This window comes from Grus americana, chromosome 9 (assembly GCF_028858705.1).
Source record: "Grus americana isolate bGruAme1 chromosome 9, bGruAme1.mat, whole genome shotgun sequence".
NCBI lineage: Eukaryota > Metazoa > Chordata > Aves > Gruiformes > Gruidae > Grus > Grus americana.
Genome location: NC_072860.1, coordinates 17973453 through 17991354, shown reverse-complemented (window position 1 = coordinate 17991354; position 17902 = coordinate 17973453). Strand labels below are relative to the sequence as shown.

Genomic DNA, 17902 nt, shown 5'->3' with positions numbered 1-17902 from the left:
GCACATACTCAAAAAGCAACCGAAACCTTGCTGTCCTGAATAAAACACACAGCTTGGTTTAAACTACTTACTGATAAAGCAATGCATCACAGATATTTAAGATGGAGTTCCACTTAGCAGCCATGCAAATCTCAACTACTAGCATGTGACAGACAGATGCCGCAGAAAGAGTCAGTACTTCTCAAGGAAAAGGGGGTTTTAAGCCCTTTTATGACAGAAACATCAGTCAGTCTGAAAAGAGATTTTGATGACTAACTCTGGATTGAAGTGGGAAAACCCTTAGAGCCTTTGATCAAAACCAGAAAACAACCCAGGGGGCTTCATAAAAAACTTTCTGTTAAGGAAGTTTAATCAAATTTTAGCACCCAAAGAACCTAGGGGATTGGAGATTTAGGGAAAAATACCAGCAGGGAAATTGTATGAGATGAAAAACTATAAGCATCACAATTTAAAGTGGCATTTTAGGATTATTTTCAGTTTTATTGGGGTTTGTTTGAGAAGAAACTTCAGAATAGGAGGCTTTATGGCAATTCTCCTTGCAGAGGTTACAGTCACCCAGAAAGGAGCAACAATCTGTGGAACGTGTCTATATGCAGATTCGTCTTCCCAAATCTGAGACTGCTGATACTGTAGAGTGAATCCAACATGCAGTTCTACGGCTGTGTCACATGTTTCAGACAAGGGACCACAGAGGGTTGTTCTCAACTGCAAAGTTCTTACATCAGAGGAGCTGGGCAAGTCAACTGAGGAAGACCCAACACTTAAGCAGTTACTATATGGAAGACCAGAAGAGACTGCCATGGGCAGCGTCCTAACTACCTGCTATGAAATTATTTCTATCCCGCAAGCCTCATCTTGGGGCCTCACAGTAGAGAACATCAAAGACAATCCTCAGTGCTTCCCATGGACAGCAACGCATCATCGGGGTGACACTTGCTTGGGGCTCCCCAAACCACTCTGCATTCCCCCAAGGCCACAGGAACTGCTGCACCTCTGGAAGGACATTAACAAGGACTCGTCCCTTGCTGCTCACAGCCTGCCCCAGGGCACTCAAAGGATTTTCTCAACCCTTAGTAGTGTCTGTTTTAGGATCATTGCAAACCTGACCATGGCTAAGCCTGACTTGAAGAGCTGTTAAGAAGAGAAGAATGAAATGAAGTGATATAAAGAGAGATGCTTGGCTTTCAGATTAGCTCAAAGAGCCTTTTGGAAAGCCTACAACACCCTGAACAGAGTTAATTTGTGAGGAAATGTCACTACTGAAAAGATGATATGCCTCACCGCTATGACAGAAGCAATTCTTGCCATCACAGTTTCACAAGCCTTGATTTAAACTGATCAAACCAGACACCTGCCTATGCAAAGTAATATGACTTATATCAGCATCAAGAGAGAAAGACAAGCTTTGAAGTGAGAAAATATTAATCTGGTACTGTGATGTGTGAGTTCTTATACGTAAGCGCTTGCATACTGTAAAATCTTCATTTCACTTAAACAAGAGTGCTAAGATATACTCAAACTGAACAGCAGAAAAGACGTTTCTCTTAATCATATTTTTTTTTTCCTATTTCTTTCCTCCCCAAGAAACTATTTTCATATCCCTGAAAGTGTTCTGGAGCATAACCAGTCTCAGCTACACAGGAGGGTGGCTGGGGAGGCACGCGGGGGAAGAGGAGGAAGGGTGTCACTGTTAAGCAAATAATTTTCCAATAATCTTCCCCACAGTGTGAGTTTTCCACCTGGGAGGTCAAACACAAGGGTCAACTTTTTCTGCTCTAGGTCTTTACACTAAACAACTAGTTTTCAAAAGGTTTGTGCTACCCCACTCCCAACTAGAACAGGAGGGAACTGTGGGTGCTTGTTTTTGAAAGCCAGGGTATTTTTATTTTAGACTAAAATCCATGTAGGCACCTATCACTTTCATGGCTACAAACTGTAAGCCTTCTAAACTCTCCATCTCCGTTAGCTGCTCTTCCCTACGCTCCAAAAGCTTAAGGGTGAAAGGTAGCAAAGTCTATTATAACAGGCTAGCATAATAAATAGTGTTACAATGAGGCAGGCAAAAAAAGCCCTCCCATAAATCAAGCTCATCAAATTTTAACATAATCTGCTTGTGTTAAATCACTAATTATGATCTGTCTTGCACGAACTCATGAAAGTTTACCAACTTTAGCACATAATCTACTATCATAGCTTCAAAACCACCACAAACCCTGTAAAAAACATATTACTTGCCACTCTTGAGTGATAGAGAATAGTTTTGCAAAACTGATTTAGTTAAACATTTACTTGATTTCCAAGCCAGGAGTTGTGATAGGCCTCGGGCCCATCTTACCCAGCTGAGAAATCGATCTGTTTTCTACTTGTTACAGAGAATTTAAAACGGTGACATTTATGACTTCCTCCAGTAGTAGCTCGTAAGATTAGACTATCCAAGTATTTCACCATAAATAACGTTCAGAAGAAGTTTTAACCCATTAAACTGAGAAATCAAATTTAAACTGCCTCGCTTTGGTTGCTTGTTGATGCTGTTTTGGGTTCTTTTTTTTTTTCTAAGGAAGAATTTTATTTGTCTCCATAAGTGGGCTTTTTGACTTGAACATCGCATTTAAGAGACACATTCACTTTACTACTGCGAGATGTGGTCTCTTTGTTACTAACAGCAAAATTTACTGAAGTCAAGACTCTGTATCAGGAATCAGATATTATACAGGCATCTTAGCCCCCGCGCATTAGCTGGACTTGGACCCTCCGCAAAGGCAAACCAGCACTCCAGATCCAAAGAGGAGAGGCAATGCAGAGGAAAGCATGACTCTGCCCTGAGTCGGCTCAGATCCAACAGTCATTAATTTGGACTCTACACCACAGAAATTGGGCTCTCCTCGTCTTGAACTGATCCTGGAAGCAGCACAGCCACATTCACAGGGCCTATGCCAGGGGAGTAGGTTCTGCCAGCACCACGCTGGCTCCACATGAAGCCATTTGCACATGCCGGATGGCTTACTTGTAAACCAGGACAAAGCCACCCACAGGTAACTAAGGGCTGACTAACTTGGACAGGGTAGGACTGGCTCACGTTAACTCACTCATGACTAAAACATGACATTCAATTCCACAGTAATTGTAGCAAATGGACCAAACAGTTCATTAGTGTGAACTCACCTTGGACTTGACCTGGAGACAAGTGACTGTTTTTCCTGGCATTTATTGCCACCACATCCTCACTAAACTGCTCAGTCAACAAGTGTCCTGCTGCTGTATCTGTGTTGGCAGGACATCTGCTTTGTTTCTTATGTTTCTTCCTCCATGTATCCTCCTCGTCCTTTTCATCAGAACCAGAAGACTTCTGCAGAGCAGCACGGTATCTCAGGCTGTTCAATACTCTCCCACTCAAGGCATCATTCATATTTAACAAGTCAGCTGCAGCTCCACGCTGATGTACATAATAGTCTTCCTCCATCTCCAAGTCTCCTTCTGGACTAACAATGGTATTTTTTTTATGAGGACATCTGCTCAGAGAGGCTTGGGGTTTATCATTCTCAAATCCTCCAGGCATGGGCTGTTCCAGGTGAGATGCTCTGACCGGTGAATAGCTGTGGACATTCAACCCATTCCTGGCTGGATTATCCTTCCCCAGGCCTCTCCTCAGGGGTGGGTCCAGATCCGAGCTGGGGTCGTTGTAGATGCTGTCTTCTAGATGCATCTTCTGCGCAATGTGATTCAAATAGGACCGGAATCGGCCGCTGTGGTGCTTTTGCACAAGACTCGCGTAAGCATTCTTCTGTGGAGTAGCGGGCTTGCTCAAGCCCTCCTTGGCACCTTGGGCAGAAGTAGTACTTCTTGCATACCCCAGCTGATCCATAGTGCAGTAAAAGGCCCAGACTTCAAAGAGTTACAAATGGACACAGGGGAAAAAAGGGTTATTTTCTTGAAACAGAGTCAAATAATTGATTACACTAAAAGATGCAAAAGTGTACTAAATGAGAACGTATTGACCTTTACAGAAATTCCAGGTTGAGGGAAGGGGTTTCACAATGTACTCAACATCTGCCCATACACAACACAAAATGAGGATTTTTGTCCCGATGCTGACACATCAAATATAAGGGACTCCTTTAATCTGCTCTTCCTTGCCTTTGAAAGAGCCGGGTAAATTAAGGCCGTAACTGACAGACTGTATCAGATGCATCAGTTTAGCCATTATCAGAAGTGAAATCTTGTCATGTCCAACCCGGAGTCTTCAAAAATAACTGCATCATTACTGAAGCACTTCAACGTTGCAGTAAAAAGCATACATTGCCTGCTACCTCCCTCCCACAGTGACTGACACTTCTGGATTATACAGGACATTTGCTTCAAATACAAAGACTAACCATTTCAGCTTGTCTTTCTAACCATAAACACACTTCCAGTGCAACCAACATACAATAAATCCCCTAGCACAACTATCTTACGAGAGTTCATAATTCTTAGTGATTGAGATACACTGGCAGCTACTTCATCACAGAAACAGCGCCAGTTTCTGTAGATGGTCTTATGCCTCCACCTTTGTGGCACGAGTGTGGAACTTGAGTAGATTAAAGCATCTTTCAAACCTGTTTCGGTTGCTCCAGCTTTTAAGATTTAGAGCAAAACAATCTAGTAAATTGTCGTCAGCTACTATTAAGGTAAATTATAGGTATGGACAGGACATAGCAATGATTTTTGCTGTATCTGTCATCAAAGAGGAAAATAAAAATATATTGATAATGGAGCCCAGTGCAACTGCTGTCTTCTGTGGGTTTTCATAAAAATGCTTCTTTTTTCCTTCAAGACATGTTTGAAGCTGAACTTCACCCCAGCTGATATGTTGAGAACTTCAGGGCTCACTGATCTCTGCTATACCAGAACTGAGGGGCACTGGACTCTAAGCTAAAATAAAGGTTACTGTCCATTAAAACTCTCTCTCTTCACCTCTCTAAGCACAGACATGTTAGCAGGACAGAATACTGAGCTCAGCAAAAGAGAAATTTATATTCCCTTCCCTATTCCCACCGTGCCTGGAATTTTTTTTTCGCCCTTACCCAGCCCTCTCCTCCCTTTTGCTGCAGTTGCACAGAGGATAAGCACCCAGGCAGCCTCCTCTGTGCACACACTGCACTGGGAACAGGGCAGCATCCAGCAGGGAGCAAGGACTGCAGCGCTGACCCCTCCTCAGAGTGCCTGCTCTGGCCCTTTCAGAGAAACAACACGTGTTGCAGCGAGATTTACTTAAGTAATTGAGCACGGATGTGAATAGGCTTCACAATACAAAGCAAAAATTAAAAATCCCTGAATAAATAGGAAAAATTCTTTGTGTGGTTTGCAATTCTTGTTCCTAAGATTTTCCATTGGTGCTGGCCAATAGCTAAACTTTTCTAATAGACTGACCTGCTACAGCACTATTACAAAACCCTCACACGGGTAGGTCTACAGCAAACTTTCTTTAACGTCACCTTCTCCCATTGCCAATTCAATAGAAGTAGATAACATTTATAAAAGCCAGCGAGACTACTCTCCAAACACCGGTTCTGGGATACAGCAGATTGCCATCTTTATTTACAAGTAAAGAATAAGCATTCACACCTCACCTCCACTGTAATTTCTGCAGTTTTAATCACATTAACAGTTAGCAATTGGAGCACAGACAAAAAAAATAAGGGACTTGCAAATCTCCACGCATTACAGTTTCATTATTACATTTCCATGGGCGACCAGGAATTGCCAGCTCCCCAAGAGCCGGAGGGCAGAGGGGAGGCAGAGCTGGGCACCAGGTATAACCCACCCTGCCTCCCCGCCGGGACAGCAACGCGCATAACTGAAATACCGGGAAGGGAGCACCGAGGGAAGATGCTGGGTTGGCCGGGCCCAGGATGAGAACTGCCCCTGTTCTTTTCACCCGGCTGCTTTTGAAGAGCAGCACTGGCCTTCACCGCCCGCCTGCCCCACGCAGGACACGGGTGCCAAGCGCCCCGGCCAGCGCAGAGCAGCGAGGGTGGGCACACCCGCTCCAGCGCCAGGAGCTCGACCGGGAGCGGGGCTGAGGGCCTCTCCCCGCACCCTCGACACGAGGGGCAGCCCCTCGCCCGCCGCCAACGCCACCGCTCTCGCCCAGAGCGCCCCCGATCCCCTAGGGAACGCGGCCCGGGCTACCAGCGCCCTTCCGCGGCGCCCGAAGCAGGAGCTGACGGAGCGGCGCCCGCCGGACGAGCCCTCGCCTCGGGACGAGCCAGCAAACAGCCGGGCCCGACCCCCCGCCACGGCGGCGACGCTGCCACGGGGCTGACAGGGCCTGAGCGCCGCCGGGACCGACCGGGGAGCCGCTCCCTCCCCCCGCCCGGGACCCCGGTGACGGGCCCGCGGAAGAAGCACCGCGCCCGGCCCCGGCACTCACCGGCCGAACTGCTCCCCCCACCGCGCCGCGCCGCTCCGCGCCGTTTAAATGTCCCAACGCCCCCACCGTCCACTTCCGGGTCAGAGGCGGCCTACGGGCCGCGGCAGGGCCCAGAAGGCCTCACGCGCGAAGCGCTCGCTCCTCTCTTTAACAGGGTGGCCCCGGGCGTGTGAGGGGCTGCGGGCCGGACCCCGGGCAGGACCCCCAGGCAGGGCCCCCGGGCGGCCTCTAGCGACACGGGGCGGGCTGGCGTCCTGTGGGTCCCTTCGTGCAGCGCCTGGTGCAGCCCGGGCCTGGGGACGGACTCGGGAAGGGCCCTGTAAGGGAGGCACCGTGCGGAGGGCGGGCAGGGTGTCCCGGGAGGGCACAGGGTGCTCCGGCCCCGCTCTCTGCAGAGGAGGGTGCTCCCCGTCGGCAGTGCCCGTGGGTCTCCACAGCCTGCCAGGAGAAGGGGAGCCTCCAGACAGGGTCTGTCACAGCCGGTGAGGGTGGGAGGCCACCCAGGCTGGGGCTTCTCCCGCAGGAGACTGAGCTGGGCATCTGACGAGATCCCCCCAGGGCCAGGGTGCTGTGGGGAAACAGGAGGTGCTAGCACCACAGCAGGGACCCAGCTCAGACTGTCCCCAGGCTGCAAGGTTTGCAGACACCTTGGTCCCTGGGGTTTGCAGACTCATCCTTTCCAGCCAGCCTAGCCAAGGCCTCAGTGATGGTTTGGTCCCATTCACTGGCAGCACTCCTGCTTCAGCCAAAGTCTCCAGCCAGATAGGTGAAAAAAACGTAATTTAACTGATTTAATGTTGTAAAAAGCTGAGACTGGTATTGTCCCGTTGGAAACCCTCAGAGCTTTGCAGGCACCTGTACCTCCAAAAGCCGTGCAGGGAAGCCTCCTTCCAGACCTACACGGCTTCACCATCACTGCAGAGGAGAGCAGGCTCCCGGGCTCCTGTTCCCCTAGCTCTTCATGCTCCCCCAGCACTGGAGACGGGCACCAGTCAACCTGCCGACCCTCCAGCCCACCCACGCCACAGCGCCCGAGTAATGACCAACTCATGGTGCTGAGCATCAGTGGCCTGATCTCCGCCAGGATAAGTCAGAGCCTTTGCGTCAGAGGGTGACGTCAAAGCATGAGACCAGAGTCAGGACCTGGGACTTTGACTCCCTGTTCTTTCTGTGGCTGCAGACGTCCCACAGGGCTTTATAGCAGAGTCAGATCCAGGGTCTGGCTGGCTGGGAGTGGGTGGTTTGGTTACCCTGGTGTTACCTGCAAACTCAGGCTGGGAACTTCAGCCAGAAGAAAAGCTGGAGAGCAATCAACTGGCCTCATGGCACCTCCAGTCAACCCCATTTGAGCTGTCTGCCTGGAGCAGCCCCTTGAAGGGGGGGAAGTGTCCAAAGGGACCTGAGCAAGTGTCTCCAAGCAGGGCTCTGGTGGCGACAGGCTCTGTTCAGTCTCCAGTTCAGCAGAAACACAGGTCTAAGCAGGCTCTCCGTGCTCCTCTTCACTTAGGATGGGGAAGATGCCTGCTCTGTGGTGCTTGTTCCTCATCCCACATCCTGCAGGTTGGTGGCCACAGTGCCGCAGTGCCGCCTCTGCTCAGTGTGTGGCATCACCTGTGGCTGCCAGCCCCTCCTAGATGCACACCAGCCCTGCGGCCATGCTCCCAGCCAGCGCTGCTGAGCCTCCACGAAGCCGTGGCGAGCCCTCTGAGACAGAGCTGCTGAAGGTGAAGTGCCCCACGAAGCCATGGCAGGCACAAACCGCTCCAGCTCCAGCCCGCAGGTCGGTCAGGGGAGCTGCCCTGAGAAAGCACCAGGCTTTTGCTGTGGGACCAAGGGCAGCAAGCACAGACCTGCCCACGCAAGGACAGTCACATCTCCCCAAGTGCCGGGATGCCACCGGCAAAGGCGGTGTCTCGTTCACCTGAACCATGCAGAGCCAACAGGCTCTGCCTGCGATCTGCCAGCACTGCTGCCAGCTCATCAGCTGCCCCCACCCAGGCAGTTCTGGTCACCTTGAGGGAAGCGAGGACTCGGCTCTGCCCCACGCCAGCTCTGCAGCCACCACGCAGCCTGGATGGCGAGGAAGCGAGCAGCCATCCTCCATGTGAGCAGAGCTGCCAGTTGCATGGCAGCTGGTGCCCCCAGCCCCAAAGACAGAGGGTGGATGCCATTTCCGCTGGAGCTGGCCCTGGGGGAGCACGGCCGCATGGGATTGCCCTTTCAGTGGAAGGGTGTGTTCCCCTGGCTTCCTCCTGCTCCCCTGGCCGCTGCCAACGCGAGGCAGTTGGCATCTGCTCTGCTAAGGCATGGCGGTGGCACATCCCCAGCTGTGCAGGGCCTGGAAGAGCAGGAGATCGGGCAGGGGGGACCTGGGAGCCCCCAGCCCCGCTGCCCCCCTGCCTGTGCCAGCCAGGTGGAAACAGCAGCTCTTCTCTGTGCCGCTGAGTCATGCCGTGTCTTTGCTGCTCTTCACCCCCATGGGGATGAAGCTGAGCCCGGAGCTTGGCCAGGCTCCCTCCTGCACCAGGTGGTGCCACCAGCTGCAGCGGCTTCAGCGTGCCCTGTTCCTTCCACTGGAGATGAAGGTTGGGGGGAGGAAGCTGGGGGGATTCGGTGTTTGTTAGTGCCGCTGCTGGCGTTGGGGCCTGCGGTTTCGCAGTGATATCATGCGTGGCGAGAGGGATATGGCTCCATGGCTGGATGCCTTCGTCCTCTTCGCCTCCTGCCTCCAGCTGCACGAGGGACTGCAAACCCCAGCAGATTCACAGAGCATTTCTCAGCCCTCCTCTCCCGGCAGCAGCTGGGCATCTGGAAATCTGGCCTGGACTGTGGGGCAGAGCCTGCATTTGTGCCCCCTTTTGCTCTGCCCCATCACTGCCCCAGACAAGAGATACAGCAAATACGTGTCACCCTCCCAGTGCCCCACGGGCACGCAGCAGGTCCTGTGTGGCTGGGACCAGCCGCATGCCCGTCCTTTGCATCTTCTGAAAGAGGCCATGTGCAAACATGGCAGCGAGCCGATGTCTCATGCAGGATCTCATCAAATGCAATCCCTCCCAGGGAAGGGCTGGACTGCTTCAGTCTTGCCTTTGGCTCCATCTTCCATCCACGCCATCCTCGTGGCTGCCAAGCAGAAAGGAGCAGTCCCTTCACTGCTGCTCCCATGACCCTCCATGGCAACTCATGGGCTTTCTAAAAGGGAGCGGGTCCATGGGCAGATTTTTCCCCTGCGCTCTCGTTTCCTGGGGTCCTGTAGCAGCAAGCCCAGCCTGGTGTCCCAGCTTGCTTTCCCACAGCGTAGGATTATCTCACCATCTTCCCCCGGGCAGTAACTGGTAGCTGCTCCCCGACGTTGGAGGCTGGAACGTGTTACAGCACCTCGGCCGAGGCGAGAGCACCGTGTGGCTCCTTGGCCGGGAGCACCCCGCTTACGAAGGCTTTGGCTCCCCTGCTTGCGGTTTCAGCAAGGAGTAAGGGCCCGCCCGGCGCTCGTTTACATCAGTGTTAATCAGGAGTGACTGGCCAAAGGGATGGAGCCGCCCCGAGATGACTCAATGAGGGGAACCCTGGATGGGAGCGGAGTGGTTCCTCCAACGCCTTCGTCTGCTTCCCGCAGCCCACCTGGCGTGAACCGACACTGCGGGTGGAAACATCGCCCCTGCCAACCTGAATGTCACCTCTCTTTGCTGCAGAATATTTCAGGTGGCGGGCCATGGCACGGGGACGGAGGGCAGCGGGGTGCTGCCTCCCTGCTGTTGTCCAGAGCATAGACCCAGACAGCTCGAGGATATGCATGAAGGCAGAGTGGGGCTGCGGGTTTGCTCTGGGGCCTCTGAGCACCCTGAGAAGCATCTTGATTGCAGCAGCGGCACCCAGAGTTAGGCCAGAGTCTCACTCGCTTTGACATTGCTCAGGCACCAGGAGCCGTCTGGGCACTTGACCTGAGGACACGAGCCATGCTTGGGGGGTAGAGGGGACGTAGACAGATTTATTACCATAAATAAGGTAAAAAACATCTCTCTCCACAGTAGATATCCATCTGCTAAATGTGTCACAACACATGTGGTCTTGCCCCACCTGTCCTTCAGCTTCTCCAGTCTTCTCCTGAGCCCTCCATACCTCTGGTTGGGAAACACGCCACCCAAGATCAGGACTGATGGGTTCCCATCTCCTTCAGATGCGGCAGCGCCTGGAGGAACACCTGCAGCTCCCCCCGGGCAGAGGGAGGTCTGGTTTGGCTGTGTCTGTCTAGCAAAGGGAGAACCAGACCCCAGCAGAGAGGGACAGATAGCCAAGAAAGAGGTGAATGAGGAAGGGGAGGAAAGAGGTGGGTGCCGGTATGGGACATCGAAGCAGCAGGGTTAGTGCCTGGCTCCTGGTTTAGCTGGGGTCTCCTGGATACCTTCAAGTCTCTTCCCCTCTAGTTATAGATGGCCAAATCTCTTTTAAGACCTGGCCCTCGGTTGCCCTGCACCCTCCTGCCCTGCCAGTGGCAGGACTGAGCCTCCCAAAGGTGCTGGAATAATAAAGCTTCAGATGATAAAGCTCTGAGGTCCCACAGTGCTGGGGCACATGATGTGACACAGCTCAATGGTTCCCATTGGGAAATCCAGGCAGGGAGCTGCCCTGCACCTACCAAACTTGTGGGCAGTGGGGTCAGGGGACCCGGGGGGACACAGGGCTCACGGGGCAGGGGATGTGCAGTGAATTCAAGCCCCATTTGATGCTCCCAGGGAGGTGAAAAAGGCACCTTCGAGGCAGGCAGGGACTAACGGACCACGCTGCTCCACAGTCCTGGGGTTAGGGATTCACGCCACAACCCCTGTCGCTGCCACCCTGTCCCCCACCTCACATATGCTGGATGGGGTCTGAATAGCCCCCATGGGGACACTTTGGGGCTGTGGGCTGAGTGGGGACAGCATGCCAAGGGCAAGCAGGGGCAGATGCCCCAGCGGAGACCATGGGGCCGGCGGGCACGTCCCAGCAGCTCGGTGAAGGCGAGCAGGGGCCACTGCCGGTCCCGCTGCCGGCTGGCAGGCAGAGCGGTGAATGAGAGCGTAACTTATCAGTATTACCTCATGTGAAAGCCCTGTGCCTTTGTATCTCAAGCAAACACCGGCCATTATACCCCAGCGGGCCAGCATTGTTATTCTGTCTGGTTGCAAAAGGTTAGGGCTGTGGAGCCCCGCACGTCCACACCGGCTGCCCGTGGAGTGGCAGTGGGGCCGCCGCGACACCCCACAGCCGACAGCGCTCCCCGGCCGCAGGAGCAGTGGCCCCAGCTGTTCCCAGGCATGGCCGAGGCCTGGCCAGACCATTATCTGCTCCGCAAGGCTGCCCCACCATCCGCAGCGCCAAAACCTGCCCCTGCCCTCGCAGTCCCCTTGCCCTGGCCAGGGCCACCCCATGCTTCTCAGCTTGGCGACCACACAAACCATCCCGTGGGAGACAGCCAGACCCTTTTCCAAAAATATAAAAAAAAAAATAATTAAAAAATAAAAGAGTAGAAAGCCCAAATTTGGCTTCAGCAGGATCACAGCACCAGCAGGAGGTCAAGGGCTCGACCACCAGCATCCCTGAGACCAGCACGGATTTGGCTCCCTGCATCCCAGCACTCCCCTGGGGTTTCCCACACCTGATATGCTCTGGGAAAGACCCGAGAAGCCCAAAGGTTTGGCCCCAAAGGACTGATGCCAAAAGGGACTTCCCACTGCCTGGCACTGGGTTCCTGGGAAGCCAGATCAGGGGGTCTGGGGGGCGTTTGGTGCTGGGGTGGGGGCACAGGGGAGCTGCTGTCGGTATCTTCGAGGGTGACAGGGTTTCACCCAGCCAAGCCAGGTCGAAGAGGCTCCTGCCAAGCCGGGGCATGCGCTGCCGCCGGAGCCGTGGGCTAGTGAGGACCTGCTCGCCTGGCCCGGAAGCGCACGTAGCACGTTATGGCACAGACCTTCCCCGGGGCTGCGTGGGGTGACGTGGTGCAGTGGTGGCATCCGGCTCCAGCACCACGATGGGGTCACCCCTGGGTACAGGCTGGGGATCTGTCCCTGCTGGCCTGCTGGATCCCTGACCAGTGTCTGCACGAGGCATGGCTTCCTGTGGGGACAAATGTTGTGACGGTGACTCCTCCTTTGGACTTTCCAGGCCATCACCTCTTTGGGCGATATCTTTCCCGAAAGGGATGCTCAGCGCCAAAACCGGCAAGCCTGGGCTAATACTGGGACCTCCAGGCTGCGGGTGAAATGCTGCCAGACCCCCACTTTTGGGGGGAAGGTGTCTGAGAAAGGGAGGACAAAGATGACCATGGCATTTAGCTTGGAAAATCCCAACAACCTGCCCCTATGTTATCCGCGGAGCCGAGGCTGCCGGCAGCTGGAGGCGACGCAATTCGTATCCTCTGAGGACTGACGCAGAGGGAGGCTCATGGCACACACTCACCCGTGCGTTAGAATTGCTTCATTTTCTCGACGTTCAACAAAAGTCTGAGACGTCATGTTCCCACTCCTTCCAGCCCAGTGAGGCAGCTCAGCCCCGGAGCACGGCAGCCCCTGGGAAAAGAAACACCCAGAAAGTCAGGAGGAGACTAGAGCATCCCGGGAAGCCCAGGGAAAATGGCAAACCCCAACAGGCAAACCCCAAAGCAAGCCCCGGGAGGGAAAACACAACATGTCTGCAAAGACCTGGGGGTCTCTGCCTGGGGCTTTTCCTTGTCTCCTCATCCTTGCTGCCCTGGGAGGTTCAGGAAGGGATGGAGATGTCTTCTCAGTCTCCATGTCCTTGCTGCATCTGCAGCCCCATCCCACCTGCTCCATCAGGGCAGTTCTGCGGGACCTTTCCCCATCACAGTCCTGGTTTGGGAAGAGGGAATGTTGGCCCTGTGTGTCCCCAGGGCCAGAGCCCTCTTCCAGACCCAAAGGAGACAGGGGAAAACGTAAAATCTTGTAGTGTTTCCTGTAATGCCTCATTCAGCAGCAACATCCAAAATAAACACCTGGAGTGTTCAAACAGGCTGAAAGCTCCACCAGCGTCTCAGACAGGGAGACCCGGAGGTGAAGCAGGCACTGGTGCTGCCACAGTGCCCCAGGAGCATTGCACCCCAGTGTGCGGGGCCACTCTGTCCCCATGATGGCCTGGTGGCTTCCCGGGCCTTGTTGGTGGCCACGTCTGAGCTCCCGGCCGGTGCTCCTGCCCTCGGGAGCTATAGGGTTATTCTGCAGAACAGCTTGCTTCAAAGCATCCTCAGGAGGCACATCGCTCGCTGCGTCCTGCCACAGAGGTGGGACCAGACTGTCCCCTGCCACTGCATGCACCGGTGCGTGCTTACTCACCCCTGCAGCCAAAATTGAAATTCCCCCAAAACTGCTTCTTGATGAGCCTGCTATCACCAGACCCCTAGAGAGATATTATAAAACATGTTAAAAAAAACCATAAACTGTAAAAAGCTCCTGTTGTGTCACCTCAAACCCTCAGTGGCAAACACCAACACACCTCTTGTTCCTGGGGACTGGTAGTTGGTGGTTGCACCAGAGGGGAATCAGCTCCTCCATCCCTGTACCTCCTCCATCCTTGTACCTCCTCCATCCCTGTGCCTGCTCCGCTCCCCTGGCCCTGCCCCAGGTGGGTACCGAGCAACGTGGGGAGGGCAAGCAGAGAGCAGCAGTATTTTGGGGCTTGTTCCAAAGCCACTGGGGGACTTTGGGACCGTGCTTGACCAACAGCTCATCAGGTTGGCCACTGGTTGCAGGAAAACGTCAGCTGCTCCAGCATCTCCATCACATGCACGCAGCTTTCTGATGTCTCTTTTACAAAGGGACAACTGGCCCTCACACAGCATCATCTGGAAATCCTCACACTACGGTTATCCATCACTCTCTTCAGAAATGCTCCCTGGCCCATGGCAGCAGCAAAGACATAACTCTGGGCAGTGATTTCCCTAAATCAATACAGAAACACACTCCCTAATGAAGAGCGAGTGGAAGAAAAAGCGAATAGATAGCTGCTGTGGTGACACAGCTTTTTTCAGGCTGGAATCCATGTTTCTGTCCTGTAAACCTTCTTGGGGTGATCTTCTGGAAGGTGCCTGAAACCTGGCTCCTGACTTCAGCTGAGAGCACCGGGGCCCCAGTGCTGCCCAGCAGGATCCAGCCTCACCCGCAGGCATCACTCACCCCTTCCTTGTGATGGGGCCGAAACACCCCGTGCTGCTGTCACACGTACCCCCGTGACCCATCTCCTCCCACCCGCCACATCATGCTGGCACCGGTCACACTTTGATGAATCCCTCTCCATCCTCAGGCACAGGGACCCGTGTGCCCTCTCGCACACGCACCCGCTCTGTCCCCTCCCCGCTCCCTACACACCGATAACCCCAACCCGCCCAAGTCCTCCTCCTCAGGGGTCACCCCCACTTTGGCAGTATCTCCCCATTTTTAGCCCTACAGCAACGATGTCGTCTGCTTTTCCAGCACGTGCAGGTTCCCACCCCACCCTAGGAGCGGGACTTTCCAGAGGGCAGGGTATGTCCTGGCTTTGGGTGAGAGGCTCAAATCCAGGCTGGATGGAGCCAGCACCGCTGCCACCATACGGACACCTCTGAGGAGCCCTTAGTCTGCTGTCACACGGGAAAGGGTGCTGGGGACATCATGTGACATGAAGAGCAAATACCTTTTTTTCACACTTTTCTTAGGTCACCCCAAGCCACCCCCTCACCAAATGCACCACAGCCTGTCTCCCCATCACCCCTGGTTCAACGCTGGTGTTCCTCAGGGGCAGAGCGGCCCCGGAGCCCCTCTCTCCCCCCAGCTCTGTTTGGGCCCCTGGGTGCGATGGGGAGGGGTGTCACCCGCTCCAGCCCACCCCGCGGGTCTCCATCCACCCCTCCTTTCCCACTGCACAGGATCCCCTTGGCTCTCCAGCCCCCAGGAGAAGCCCCCAGCGAGCGCAGGCCCCTCCACCCCACCATCCCAGGTTCCACACATGCCCCGAGTCTGCCAGTTCTCAGCCTGTGTGAGCATCCTGCAGGGCCATGGGCTAAGGAGGGCACATCCCTTCAAGGGTTAAAAGCTTTCAGGCCCCCATCCCACCAAGCAAAAGGGTTTCCTGCTCTTAACCCCTTCCTGCCCACCCCTTCTCCCATCCCTGAGTTTTTTGCCACCCCAGTGGATCTGATCTGGTTTGAGTTAAGGGAAAGGCTTTGTGCGCGCCCGGCTCTGACTCCAGCGACTTTCAGCAGAAAAGGCAGGGTAATTTGAATAACAAGACTAATTGGATTTATAAAGCACAGCCCCCCCCAAACCCAAGGCTCTGCACAGTGTGACAAAGAAAACACGCTAATGAAAACCATGCTGGTGAAAGCGGAGGGCACGGGACGAGCCTCCTGCAGGCAGGCGCTGGCTGAGACCTGACCGAGTTGTGGCATTTGTGGCAATGCTCTAATACTCCAGGGCTGGGGGTGGTGGAGAAGCTTCGATCGGCTCCTGACCCCACGTCCCGCAGCATGTGGGGGGCTGGTGGCAAGCAAGGTGGCCCTTCCTCCCCCCGCTGTGACATTTCCCCTCAGCTGTCTGCCCCATCTCCTTCCCAGGTGTCCCCCAGGAGAAGCCACGGGGCAGGGCTGCCCACAGCATCACGGCGGGAGCCAGCACAACCAGGACAGTGACAGCAGGACCCTGTGTCGGTGACCTTGGGCATCCTGGCAGTCCCAGGTTGCGGAGACCCAGAGCTCAGCTCCCCACTGCTCCCCTTTCCCCCGCACAAGCCCTGCTGAAGGGGGTAGCGCTGCAGAGCCCCCCCACGCACACCCCCCCCCGGGCTCCTTGCACCGCAGAGAGGCTGGATGTCACATCTCAGTTATGCTTCGAGGGGGACGAGAGCTGAACCCCCAGAGCAGGGGCCTCTCTCTGCTCCTCGCCTGCACCCATGGCTCCCTGGCACCTGGGTTCGGCTCTAATCCTGACTCCGTCGCCTCGCTCTGCCTGCACGCAGACAAATGCCCAAGCACAGCTTTACACTCCAAAAAGTCCAAGTTGTCTCCACCTGGCAGGCACGATGGAAAAACCACCGAGACCTTCTGCTTCCAGCTCCCGTTCTCATGGAGCTGAAAAGCCAATCTCCTTTGAAGCGTCCCGTGCCCAGTAGCCTGGACTGTGGAGGAGGAAACATCTCCCTGCTCCTGAGCAGGGAAACCACGCACCCCCAAAAAGCCATGGCCCCCCAGCAGGGGCAGCTCCCCAGGGAATTGGGGAGCAGCAAAGCCCAGAAAGACCAAGAAAAGGAGCCAGAGGAAGGGACCAGCCTGGAGCTGACCCCAGGGAGAGGGGGAAGAGCAAAGAGCATTTCCCTGGTCCCAGGGAAGGGATTTGGGGTGCAAATCCAGCCCAGTGCAATCCAGCCCTGCATGCTTCTGCAAAGGGGGGTGTCTTTCCTCTGGCCTGATCCCAGTAAGAGCATCCCTCAGCTGGGGTGCCGGGGATGGTGCCCAGCTGCATCGGCAAAAAGCAACCTGAGCCCCAGAGCTGCCCAGTGCCAGGCACACCAGCAGCAGCAGCAGTGGCACAAATCCTGCCCTCCTGGCTGCTGAAGGGGAAGGGTGAGGGCGGGGGGGAGCCCCCACTGTGTCCTCAGAGCCCCTGCAAGCCGCTGGGGTTTATCCCGGGATCACATCCTTCTCCTGCACCCTCCAGCTCCGGGAGCAGGTTGAAGGAGGCGAAGCCAGGCTGCATAGCCCTGCGGTGGGTCAGCCCTTGGGGTCCTGTCCCCAGCAGGGACCCTGTGACACTGCCCTGCAGAGGACACCCCAGGGTGTGTGAGAAGCCCCATCTCCAAGGCCAGGGACACCATCCAGCCACCCCAGGAGAGAGGAGGGAGCAGGTCACCCCCTCCAAGCTGAGACCCACCTAGGTACCCTCAAGCAGTGCCCCCTGCATCCCCCTGTGTCCCCAGCATCCTTGCCAGGGAGGGCAGTGTCCCCCCTCCTGCCAAGCAGAGACCTGGGAGAGAAGTTAGGGGACAGACAGGTTCTGATTTAATCCTGGATGTGGGGGAAAAAAAAAAAAAAGTGCTTTTTGCATTCATTCCTGTCTTTTATGCTTGACCCCCCGCCAGGACACCCCCCCCCCAGCCTGCGACAGCCACCCCAGGCTGGCCCATGTTCTTCTGTGGGGGGTCACTGGGGAAGTGGGGGGAGACCGCAGGGGCCATGGGGCAGCCAGGCAAGGGGAGGGCAGACAGCTTGCAGGGGGGGTCCAGGGGTGGTTGGTGGGGGGGGCGTGAAGCCAAATGCCCCCCGCTTTCCCTTTCCGCTCTCCAACTCCGTGAGCCGGTTGCCTTGGGCTGATGTGTCATTTATTCCTGCCAGGGGAGAGGGGACACCCCCCCCCCTTTTAAATTCCTGCTATTGTGGAGTGGGAGGCCGGGTTGGACCTGGTTGTTTAGATGACATCACCGAGCAGGTTGGGTTATAAAATGAATGAAGCAGAAAGCCCAAGTTCACTA

At 55.1% G+C, this 17902-nt stretch overlaps 1 protein-coding gene across 5 annotated transcripts in view; it reads right to left on the bottom strand.

The window, feature by feature from the left end:
• DIS3L2 (DIS3 like 3'-5' exoribonuclease 2) overlaps window positions 1-6573 on the bottom strand; it is a 193189-nt gene extending 186616 nt beyond the window's left edge. The window contains exons 1-2 of one of the 5 annotated variants that reach the window (XR_008578235.1): window positions 6413-6573; window positions 3163-3882 (exon numbers count right to left, since the gene is read on the bottom strand). Coding sequence is in view for 2 of the 5 variants with exons in the window: in XM_054834804.1 (XP_054690779.1) it covers window positions 3163-3862 (700 nt within the window). In the remaining 3 variants the exon portion in view is untranslated. Of the gene's footprint in view, window positions 1-3162; window positions 3883-6412 lie in introns of those variants that run through there. The other 4 variants (XM_054834804.1, XM_054834806.1, XM_054834807.1 and 1 more) reach the window with 4 other exon arrangements.
• Between the last annotated feature and the right edge of the window lie 11329 nt (window positions 6574-17902).